Below are 11,553 nucleotides of genomic sequence, written 5' to 3'. Positions count from 1 at the left end.
CTGGGCCCCCCAGGCCATTTCCAGTTCACCCAGTTGGATCCCAGTACCCCCAGTGCCACTCTGACACCCCCCAGCTGGATCCCAGTTCCTCCGAGTCCCCCAAACTGGTCCCCAGTGCCCTCCCAGTTAAACTCCAGCATCTCCCAGTCCTCCCTCCCCTCCCATTCCACAGCCCCGAGCTGGGTCCCAGCTGGGTCCCAGCTCCTCCCAGTATCCCCCATTCCACCCCAAATCCCTCCCAGTCCCTCCCAGTATCCCCCATTCCACCCCAGATCCCTCCCAGTCCCTCCAAATCCCATTCAAGGCCCCCCAGCTGGATCCCAGTTTATCCCAGTTCCCCTCCCATCCCTTCCCAGTGCCTCACAGTGAGACCCCAGCACTCCCCAGTTCCCTCCCAGTCCCATTCTAGCCCCCCCCAGCTGCCCCCAGTCCCTCCCAGTTCCCCCCTCTCCCTTTCCAGTCCCTCCCAGTTCCCCCCCCCTCCCATTCCCTCCCTCCCAGTCCCTCCCAGTTGGCCCCAGCCCCTTCCATTCCTCATTCAGGTCTCCCCATTCCCCCCATCCCAATCCTCCCAGTCCCCCCCCAGTCCCCCAAACTGGTTTCCAGCTCCCTCTCCATCCCTTCCCAGTTCCTCCCAGTCCCCCAAACTGGTTCCCAGTTCCCTCTCCATTCCCTCCCAGTCCCCCCAGTCCCTCCCAGTCCCCCCAAACTGGTTCCCAGTTTCCTCTCCATCCCCTCTCATCTCCCCAGTTCCATCCCAGTCCCCCCCAGTCCCCCAGACTGGTTTCCAGCTCCTTCTTCATCCCCTCCCAGTCCCCCCAGTCCCTCCCAGTCCCCCAAACTGGGTCCCAGTTCCCTCTCCATCCCCTCCCAGTCCCCCAAACTGGTTCCCAGTTCCCTCTCCATCCCCTCCCAGTCCCCCCAGTCCCTCCCAGTCCCCCAGACTGCTTCCCAGTTCCCTCTCCATCCCCTCCCAGTCCCCCCAGTCCCTCCCAGTCCCCCCAAACTGGTTCCCAGCTCCTTCTCCATCCCCTCCCAGCCCCCCCCCCCCCCCCAGTCCCCTGCAACGAGACCCCGGCACCTCCTATTCCCCCCCCCAAACCCTCCCAGTCCCCCCCAGTTTGACCCCGACCCCTCCAGCTGGGCACCATCTCCCCCCCCACCCCCTCCCAGCCCTCCCAGTGCCTCCCAGTCCCTCCCAGTGCCTCCCAGTCCGGCCCCGCCGCTCCCCCCCCCCCGCCCTGCAGCACCCGCTGCCGCTCGCAGAATACTAATAGGGCAGGCGGGCGGTGCGGCGGGGCCGCCTGTCTGTCCGTCCGTCTGTCCGTCTGTCTGTCCCTGTGTCCTGCTGGCTGTCCCCGTGTCTGTCTGTCCCTGCCCCCCACTCCCCGGGGGTATCGGGGTGTCCCAGCCGGCGGGGAAAGGGAAGAGGGGGGGGTTTGGGGTGTTGCAGGGTGGGGGGCTGTGGTGGTTTTGGGGTGTCAGGGTGTTGTCGGGGTGTTGTCGGGGTGTTGGGGGGTGTTCTTGGGGTAGTTTTGGGGTGTTGTTGGGTTTTTAGGGGTGTCGGAAAGGGTTGGGGGTGTCGGGGGGTTCGGGGGTGTCGAGGGGTGTTGAGGGGCGCCAAGGGGATTGGGGTTGTTTGGGGGTGTCAGGGAGGTGTTGGGGTGTTGCTGTTGGGGTGTTGCTGTTGGGGTGTTGTTGGGGTGTTTGTGGAGGGGCTCTGTGGGTTCTTGGGGGATTTTCTGGCGTTTGGGGGTGCCAGGGAGCTGTGGGGGGGGTCTCGAGGGTTGGGGTCTACGGGGGGGATATCAGGGATGGTTTTGGATGTTGGAAAATTCGGGGGGGGGGGCTCAGGGGGTGTTGGGGTCCCAGAGGATATTGGGGTCCCAGGGGATGTCCCCAAGGGGTGTTGGGGGGTCCCAGGGGGTCCGGAGCGGGGGGTGCTGGAGGGTCCTGAGAGGGTCTCAGGGTGACGGGGGGGGGGGGGGGTCTGTGAGATGTTGGGGGTCCCGGGGGGGGTCAGAGAGCTGGGGGGGGGGCAGGGGGTGGTGTCGAGGCTCTGTCAGGTTGGTGGGGGTGCAGGATGGGGGGCAGGGGCCCCGGGGGGCTCTGTGGGGGGACAGTCACGGTGTCAGAGCATTGAGGGGGGGTCCTGGGGGGCTTGTGAGGAGCTCCCGGGGGGGGCTGTGGGGGTCTCCAGGGAGAGCGGAGGGGGGGGGGGGGGTCCTTCGGTCCCGGGTGGTCCCGGGGGGGGTCTCAGGAGGGTCTGTCGGGTGGTCCCGGGGGTGGGCGAGGGGGGGTCCGTGGGGAGGGGTCTCCGGCCGGCGCTCACCTCTCACACTCCCCGCCGCATCCCCGCCGCTGCCGCCGCCGGTCACTGGGACACACCGGCCCGGCCCCACCCCCTGCGGTACCGGCCCCGCCCCTTCTCGGTACCGACTCCGCCCCTCCTGGTATCGGCCCCGCCCTTCCCGGTACTGGCCACACCCCCTGCGGTATCGGCCCCGCCCCTGCCTGTACCGGCCCCCCTCCTGATATTGACCACGCCCCTTTTGTATCGGCCACGCCCCTCCCGGTACTGACCACGCCCCCTCCCGGTACCGCCGGGGGGGGGGGGGCGCAGGACGGGCTGACCCCCGCCCTTTCCCGAGCCTGTCGCCATACCGCGACAGAGACCGGCAGCCCCCCCATCACCTCCATGCACCCCCCGAACCCCCCCAATGCCTCTGAAAGTCCCCCAAAGACCCCAATCCCCCCCAGTTATCCCAAAGCTCTCAGCACCCCCAAATTCCCCCCAGAGCCCCCTCCCAGTTATCCCAGTTACTCTTTGGGGTCCCCCCAGACACTCGCAGCCCCCTCTGGAGACCTGGGGGAGTTATGGGGCAGCTGTTGGGGTGTGGGGCAGGCTTGGGGGCTGTGGGGCAGGAGGAGCGACTGGGGGGCAGCTTTATGGTGGCCACAGGGACACTTCAGGGGATGGGCACATGGACAGCTGGGGGAACAGGGACGCGCGGTTGCCTCAGGCCAGGTGGCAGCTGGGGACAGGGCCAGGTGAGCCAGGGACAGTTGGTGTCCCAGGTACAGGCAGTGGGACAGGGCCAGCTGGTGGCTGCTGGGGACAGGCGGGAGGAGGACAGGGCCAGGCCACGCCTGGCTGCCCCTGCGGCCATGCGCTAATGAATCGCGTTAATCACCTGTCCAGCAGCTGCTTCCAGTCCAGGGCCACGCTTGGGTGACTGCGACAGCAGCGGGGAGGGGAAAGGGACACGGTGGGGACAGCAGCCCTGCCGTGGTGGAGATCCCCACGGTGGGATAAGGGGAGGTGCGTGAGGGAAATGGGGACCCCCCGCCATGATGGCGCCCTCAGCGTGAGGGGACGGGAATGAGGGAAGCCCTCCATGACCAAACCTCAGAGGGGCTCACCCACCACTGGAGAGCCTCATATTGAGGTCCAGAGGGGTCCTGAGGGAGGTTTAGGGGTCCTGAGGGAGGTCTGGGGGTTTCTGAGGGAGGTTTGGAGGGTCCCAAGGGGTATCTCCCTCCTCCATCCCTCGCTCCCCTCAGCGCTTTTCCCGCCCTTTTCCTTCCTCTGATTGGCCGCGCCCTCAGAGAGGCTCCGCCCCCTGCCTCGCGCAGCTTTGGAGTGGGGGCGTGGCCTACGGGGAGGGGCCGTGCCCATGGGGCGCCCTATAGAGACCCTATAGAGACCCATAGAGACCTATAGCGCCCTATAGCAGACTCCAGCACCTCACAGCACCCTCGTAGCGCCCCCTATGGCACCCTGCAGTGATCTGCTGAGCTATGGGGACCCGTAAGACCTCGCAGTGACCTATAGTGCCATATAGAGACCTACAGTGCCCTATAGAGATCCTCACAGCCCCATAAGGACCCGTTACAACCACCACAGTACCCTATAGACAGCCCTAGAGACCCCATATGATCCTGAAGCACCCTATAGACACCCTATAGACCCCATATGATCCTATAGACCCCCCCATAGACCCCCTATAGACGCCATATGATCCTGTAGATGCCCCTATAGACACCCCTATAGATACTCCTATAGACACCCCTATAGAGACCCCTATAGACCCCATGTGATCCTATAGACACCCCTATAAAGACCACTATAGAGACCCCTATAGAGACCCCTATAGACAGCCCTATAGAGACCCCTATAGACCCCCCTACAGATCGGCCTATAGACGCCCCTATAGACTCCCCCTATAGACTCCCCCTATAGACTCCCCCTATAGACTCCCCCTATAGACGCCCCTATAGACGCCCTTATAGACTCCCCCTATAGATGCCCCCCCTATAGACGCCCCCAGCAGCCCAATCCCCTCATGGGTGGTGGCTCTGCCCCGCCCCCTGTTACCCACAATGCCCTGCAGCGATCCCTGACCCCCCTCGTGATGACGTCATCAGACACACTGATGATGTCATTGGTCATGTTGACACCAGTGGTGATGTCGTTGGCCACGCCCACCCCCGTTGATGACGTCTCTGGCCACATCAGTTCTGCCATTGGTCACCGTGGGCCTGCTGCTGATGTCACTGACATCACTGGCCACGCCCATCTCACTGACGATGTCATCAGTCATGCTGACGCTGTTGATGATGTCACTGGCTATGCTGATGATGTCATTGACAACACCCATCTTGTTCATGATGTCATCGCCGACGTCAGCACCATCAGAGCTGTCATTGGCCACGCTGATGATGTCAGTGGTCACGTGGTGTGATGATGTCACCATCTGGCCATCAATGACATCATTGGAGGGTAATTGGTTGGGATGGGAGGGGCCTTGTCCAGTGGGCGTGTCTCAGGTGGGCGTGTCCATGGGTGTGGCCAGTGGGTGTGTCCCAGGTGGGTGTGACAAATGGGTGTGTTCAATAGGCGTGTCCCAGGTGGGTGTGTCCCAGGTGGGCATGTCCAAGGTAGGCGTGTCCAACGGGCTTTGAAAGTTGCTGTGTCCAGTGGGCGTGTCAGAGGGTGTGTCCAGTGGGCGTGTCCCAGGTGGGTGTGTCTAACAGACATAGCCAGTTGCTGTCCAGTGGGCGTGTCAGTGGGTGCATCCAATGGGTGTTTCCAGGGTGGGCGTGTCCGGTGGCCATGTTCCAGGTGAGTATGTCAGTGGGCATGTCCCAGGTGGGTGTGTCCAGCAGGTGCGCCCAATGGGCGTGTCCGGTGGGCATGCCAAGTGGGCGTGTCCCAGGTGGGCGTGGTCAGTCGCGTGTCCGCAGCCGCAGGTACCCTCCCCCGCTGGCCAGAGCCAGGGCCCCGCCCAGCCCGGCCAGTGCTGGGCAGTGCCCGGGGCGGCCCCCAACGCTGGCCCCGCCCCCTCCGGCCACAAACAGCCCCGCCCCCAACAGCGCCGCCAGCCCTGCAGGGACACCGGGGGGACATCAGGGTGACATCAGGGGGACATCAGGGTGACACACGGGGGGACACCAGGGGGACACTGGGGGGACATTTGGGGGGGACACTCGGGAGGACACCAGGGTGGCACTGGGGGGACATGAGGGGGACATGGGGGGGACTCTGGGGGAACACGATGGGGGACACTGGGGTGATACTGGGGGGACACTGGGGGGGGGGGACATTGGGGTGACACTGGGGGGACAGGGACATGGGAAAGGCACAGGGGCTTGGGAGGAGCTGGGAATTTGGGGGGGTTTCAGGGGTGCAGGGGGACCCAGATCAATCTCGGGGGGACCCAGATCAATTTGGGGGTGTTCAGGGGGACCCAGATCAATTTGGGGGCACCCAGATCAATTTTGGAGGGGGTCCCGGGTGTTTTGGGGACACTCCAGGGATTTTGAGGAGCCCCGGTGATTTTAGGGACACTCCAGGGGTTTTGGGGAGCCTCAGGGGGTTCTGGGGGGGGGTCCCAGGGGTTTTGGGGTGCCCCATTTTGGGGGTCACTGACCTGCCAGCAGCTGGGCAGCGGCCGAGGGCAGGAAGAGGCGCCCGCGGGGCCCCGCCAGCAGCTGCCAGAGGAAGAGGAGGAGGCCGAAGGCCGAGAGCAGCAGGGCGGAAACCATCAACCCCTGCACCCCCCGCAGCAGGGCTGGGGGCAGAGACCCCCGGTGAGCCCCCCAAATTAACCAGAGCACCCCAAAACTGAGCACAGAGCCCCAGAACTGAGCACCATCAACCCCTGCACCCCCCCCGCAGCAGGGCTGGGGGGGACAGACCCTCTGTGAGGCCCCCAAATCAATCACAGACCCCAAAACTGACCAGAGCACCCCAAAACTGACCAGAGCACCCCAAAAATCACCATCAGTGCCTGCACTGCCCGCAGGGATCCCCAGGACTCCCCAAAATCCCCCCAGGGATGCCCAAAATCCCCCAAGACCCCCATAGGACCCCCAAAGATCCCCCCAGACCCTCCAGGACTCCCCATAAACCCCCTCAGGACTCCCCAGGGACCCCCAAAACTCCCTCAGGACCCCTTCAGGACTCCCCAGGATCACCCAGAATCCCCCCAGGACCCCCTAGGGGCCCCCAAGACCCCTCAGGACTCCCCAGGGACTCCTAAAACTCCCCTAAGGCCCCCCCAAGACCCTCAAAAGACCCCCCAGGACCCCCCCCCGGGACCCCCACTCACGGCTGAGCCCGAGGCTGCTGCACTCCCAGCCCTGGGATCGGTTTTGGGGGGCGCAGTCGTACCAGAGGTTCAGGGGCTGTGAGTCCGGCAGCACCCACCAGCCCTGGGACCCCCAAAAATGCCCTCAAACACCCCAAAAACACCCCCAAAAACACTCCCAAAACATCCTCAAAACATCCTCAAACATCCCAAAACATCCTCAAAACCACCCCCAAAACATCCTCAAAACACTCCCAAAATACCCCCAAAAACACCCTCAAAACACCCCAAAACCACCCCCAAAACATCCTCAAAACACCCCCAAAACATCCTCAAAACACCCCCAAAACCACCCCAAAACATCCTCAAAACCACCCCCAAAACATCCTCAAAACACCCCCAAATCCCAACACGGCACCCACCAGCCCTGGGGGACCCCAAAACCACCCTGAGATCCCCCAAAACTGCCCTGGGACCCCCCAAATACCCCTGGGGGGTGCCCCTGGGGGTCCCACCTTATCCAGGGTGGCGATGAAGAAGAGGAGGAGGATGAGGAGATGAAGGGCGGTGACGGCGGCCGGGAGGAGATGCATGGTGGGGCTGGGGGGGTTCGGGGGGGGGGGGTCAGAGCACCCCAAAAAAACCCTCAGAGAACCCCAGGCCCCCCCGAACTCCCTTAGAGACCCCAAAATCCCCCTCAAATCCTCCCAAAGTCCCTCAGAGACCCCCAATCCCCCCCAAACCCCCCCAAATCCCCCCCAGACCCCCTCAAAGCCCCTCAGAGACCCCAAATCCCCCCCAGACCCCCCTGAACCCCTTTAGAACCCCCTCAAATCCCCCCCAAGTTCCTCAGAGTCCCTCAATCCCCCTTCGAACCCCCTTAACCCCTCCCAAATCCCCCCAAACCCCCTCAAATCCTCCCCGAAGTCCCTTAGAGCCCCCTCAAATCCTCCCCACATCCTCCCTAAATCCCCCAGACCCCCCAAATCCCCCCCAAAGTCACTCATAGACCCCCAAGCCCCCCCTCCCCCGATCCCGCCCAGACACCCCCATCCCCCTGAACCCCCCCTTAGAACGCCCCCCAAAGTCCCCCCAAGACCCCTCCAAACCCCTCCCAGATCCCCCCCGAACACCTTAGAGCCCCCAAAATCCCCTCAGAAAAACCCCTCTAAACTCCCTCAGACACCCCCAATCCCCGCCCTGAACCCCTTTAGAGCCCCCCAGTCCCCCCCGAACCCCCTTAACCCCTCCCAAATCCCCCCCCAGACTCCCCAAAGTCCATTAGAGCCCCCCCCCAATCCCCCCGAAATCCCCACCAGATCCCCCCCAAAAGTCCCTCAGAGCCCCCAAAATCCTCCCCAAATGCTCCCCTTATCCTCCCGGAGTCCCTCAGAGCCCCCCAAAGTCCCCCCAAAGTCCCTCTGAACCCCCAAATCCCACCCAAATCCCCTCAGACCCCCCCCCAATACCCCCAGAACCCCCCTCAGAACCCCCCCAAGGCCCCCCCTGAACCCCCTTAGAGCCCCCCAAATCCCCCCCACATCCCCCTGAACAGTCTTAGAACCCCCCCAAATTCCCCCCAAATTTCCCCAAACTCCCTCAGATCCCCCCGATCCCTCCCAAAACGCCCCCAAAGTCTCTCAGAGACCCCCAAATCCCCCCCCAATCCCCCCCACCCACTTTTGGGGTCCCGCCGCTCCCGCGGCTCCGCTCGTTCCGTTACGAGGTGGGCGGGGCCTCGCCAGTACCGGCCACGCCCCAAACTGACCACACCCACCCCGTGACCACGCCCCCCAAAACGACCACACCCATCCCTGGCCGCGCCCACCCCGCCCACGCAGACTCCCGCCCCGCCCCCACCCCCAAATCCTGGCTTCTGATTGGTTGTTGATTTCGGGGTGGCGTCCGATTGGCTGAAAAGTTTGGCGGCCTCTGATTGGTTGGGGCTTTTTTTTTTTTTTTTGGATCCTCCCTCCTCCACGGCGCGCTGTGCTCTGATTGGTCAAGAAGGAGAGGGGCGGGGTTTCACGGTAAAATAGCAGCCTCTGATTGGTTGTTGGCGCTGCGGCCACGCCCTGATTGTCATTGGCTACAAGCCCGAGCCCCACCCAGCCTCTGATTGGTTGATTGCCGCTGAGGTAGGGATTATCCCGAAACACGTGATCGCTGTAACCACGCCCTCTTTTTCCAGCGTCACGTGGTCACTGCGAGGCCCCGCCCCCGGCGGCGCTCCCATGGCAACGGCGGGGGGAGTCACGTGACCGCGGTGAGAGCCGTGAGGGGAAATTTGGGGGGTCCTGGGGGGGGGAATTGGGGTTTGGGGGGGCCGGGACCCCGATTTGGGGGCGCTTGGGGGGTGGGGGGGACCCTGGGGGAGGAATTTGGGGGCTACGGGGGGGGCTGGGGGGGATTTGGGGCTCTGGGATGGAATTTGGGGGATTGGGGGGGTCTGAGATGGGATTTGGGGGGCTGGGATGGGATTTTGAGGTACTGGGGGGGCTGGAACGGAATTTGGGGGGACTGGGGGGTTCTGGGATAGAATTTGGGGCTCTGAAATGGAATTTGGGGGGGCTGGGAGGGGCTGGGATGGAATTTGGGGGAGACTTGAGGGGCTGAAATGGAATTTGTGGGGCTGGGCTGGAATTTGGGGGGCTGGGAGGGGCTGGGATGGGATTTCGGGGAACTTGGAGGGGCTGGGCTGGAATTTGAGGGGCTGAAATGGAACTTGGGGGGACTTGAGGTGTTGGGATGGGATTTGGGGGCATTTTGGGATCTGGGGGGGATTTAGGGGTAAATTTTGGGGCTGATGACGTCATTTGGGGGGGGAGGGGAGAGGGGTTGCCCCCTCGTTGCCACCAACAAATCGGTGCCAGCCCCGACAGACGGACGGAGGGGACGGACAGACGGACGGACAGAGGGGCTCCTCTGCAGCCATGGGGGGGGTCCCGCACCCCTGTTTGGGGCTGGGGGGGGGGTCCCGGAGCCCTCGATGGGGACCTCAGTGTCCCCCGTCCCCCCCCACAGATGGACAGGGTGGAGCTGCTGGAGGGGGAACTGCAGAGGGTGAGAGAGACCCCCGGGATTGGGGAGGGGCTCAGAGACCCCCGGGATTGGGGAGGGGGCTCGGAGACCCCCGGGATTGGGGAGGGGGCTCGGAGACCCCCGGGATTGGGGAGGGGGCTCGGAGCCAGGGGTGGGGGAGCTCAGGGCAATGGGTGAGACCCCCAGGATATGGGTGGGGGTCTCTGGGACATGGTTGTGGGTCTGGGGTCTCTGTCCGGGGGTCCCATGGGTGAGGGTCTGGGGCCATGGGTGGGGGTCCCTTTGGCAGGTCCCTGACCCATTTTGGGGGGGTCTCTGGGGGTCCCTGACCCATTTTGGGGGGTCCCACAGGCGGGGGCAGTTCTGGGGGGGGTCTCTGACCCATTTTGGGGGGGTCCCACAGGCAGGGGCAGTTTTGGGGGGGTCTCTGGGGGTCCCTGACTGATTTGGGGGGGGGTCCCACAGGCAGGGGCAGTTCTGGGGGGGGTCTCTGGCCCATTTTGGGGGGGTCCCACAGGCGGGGGCAGTTCTGGGGGGGTCTCTGACCCATTTCAGGGGGGGTCCCACAGGCAGGGGCAGTTTTGGGGGGGGTCTCTGACCCATTTTGGGGGGGTCCCACAGGCGGGGGCAGTTCTGGGGGGTTCTCTGGGGTCCCTGACTGATTAGGGGGGGGTCCCACAGGCAGGGGGCAGTTTTGGGGGGGTCTCTGACCCATTTTGGGGGGGTCCCACAGGCGGGGGCAGTTCTGGGGGGGTCTCTGACCCATTTCAGGGGGGTCCCACAGGCGGGGGCAGTTCTGGGGGGGTCTCTGGGGGTCTCTGACCCATTTTGGGGGGGGTCCCACAGGCGGGGGCAGTTCTGGGGGGGTCTCTGACCCATTCTGGGGGGGTCCCACAGGCGGGGGCAGTTCTGGGGGGGTCTCTGGGGGTCCTGCCCCGCCTGCGCCAGGAGCTGGAGGGGCTGCGGGGGGAGCGGCGGCGGCTGCGGCGCCTCCTGAGGCGGCGGCTCCAGGTGAGACCCCTCCCCAAAATTGTCCTGATCCCCCCAAAAAAACCCCACAAAATCCCCCTGAGCCCCCCAAAAACCCCCACAAAATCCCCCTGAGCCCCCCAAAAACCTCCCTGAGCCCCCCCAATTTCCTTGGTGTCCCCCAGTTCAGGCCAGGGGGTGGAGTCCAGGGTGATGGAGGGCTCTGATTGGCTGAGAAATGGATCCTGGGGTGATGGAGGGCTCTGATTGGCTGGGGAATGGGTCCTGGCTCAAGAGAGCATTCTGATTGGCTGGAGAATGGATCCTGGGGTTAGAGAGCTCTGATTGGCTGGGGAAGGATCCCAGAGGGCTCTGATTGGCTGGAGAATGGATCCTGGGGTTAGAGAGCTCTGATTGGCTGGGGAAGGATCCCAGAGGGCTCTGATTGGCTGGGGAATGGATCCTGGGGTCAGAGAGCTCTGATTGGCTGAGGAAGGATCCCAGAGGGCTCTGATTGGCTGGGGAATGGGTCCTGGCTCAACAGAGAGCTCTGATTGGCTGAGGAAGGATCCCAGAGGGCTCTGATTGGCTGCAGGAGCTGGAGGAGACCCAGCAGCAGATCGAGGCCGAGCTGGAGCGAGCGGCGACCGCCAAGAGTGACAGGTGGGGACCCCAAAGCCCCCCTGGAACCCCCAAAACCCCCCGGAACCCCTAAATCTGACACCCCCAAAACCCACCTGGAACCCCTCAAAAACCCCTGAAATCTCCAAAACCCACCTGGAACCCCCAAAACCCCCCGGAACCCCTAAATCTGACACCCCCAAAACCCACCTGGAACCCCTCAAAAAACCCTGGGACCCCTAAACCTGAACCCCCAAAACCCTCCTGGAACCCCTCAAAAAAGCCCGAATTCCCAAACCCCCCCTGAAACCCCCAAAACCCCCTGGAA

General features: G+C 64.0%; 1 protein-coding gene across 1 annotated transcript; it reads right to left on the bottom strand.

The window, feature by feature from the left end:
- Nucleotides 1-4,437: 4,437 nt before the first annotated feature.
- On the bottom strand, nt 4,438-8,311 carry EMP3 (epithelial membrane protein 3). The gene is made up of 5 exons (XM_036405813.2): nt 8,274-8,311; nt 7,109-7,193; nt 6,615-6,717; nt 5,934-6,074; nt 4,438-5,387 (listed from the first exon to the last, which is right to left on the bottom strand). The coding sequence occupies exons 2-5, from the start codon at nt 7,184-7,186 to the stop codon at nt 5,230-5,232; spliced, it is 480 nt and encodes a 159-aa protein (XP_036261706.1). The 5' UTR covers nt 7,187-7,193; nt 8,274-8,311; the 3' UTR covers nt 4,438-5,229.
- Nucleotides 8,312-11,553: the final 3,242 nt, after the last annotated feature.

The sequence above is a fragment of the Molothrus ater genome, unplaced genomic scaffold (genome assembly GCF_012460135.2).
Source record: "Molothrus ater isolate BHLD 08-10-18 breed brown headed cowbird unplaced genomic scaffold, BPBGC_Mater_1.1 matUn_MA697, whole genome shotgun sequence".
Taxonomy (NCBI): Eukaryota; Metazoa; Chordata; class Aves; order Passeriformes; family Icteridae; genus Molothrus; species Molothrus ater.
Note: the sequence above shows the minus strand (reverse complement) of the source record. Positions and strands in the feature narration are given on the sequence as shown.

Coding starts and splice junctions, on each gene's coding strand:
- EMP3 (XM_036405813.2), bottom strand. CDS start 7,186: ATGCATCTCCTCCCGGCCGCCGTCACCGCCCTTCATCTCCTCATCCTC. Junction 6,718..7,108: donor TCATCGCCACCCTGGATAAG/GTGGGACCCCCA, acceptor TGGGGGTCCCAG/GGCTGGTGGGTGCTGCCGGA. Junction 5,388..5,933: donor CGCTGCCCAGCTGCTGGCAG/GTCAGTGACCCC, acceptor GTGTCCCTGCAG/GGCTGGCGGCGCTGTTGGGG.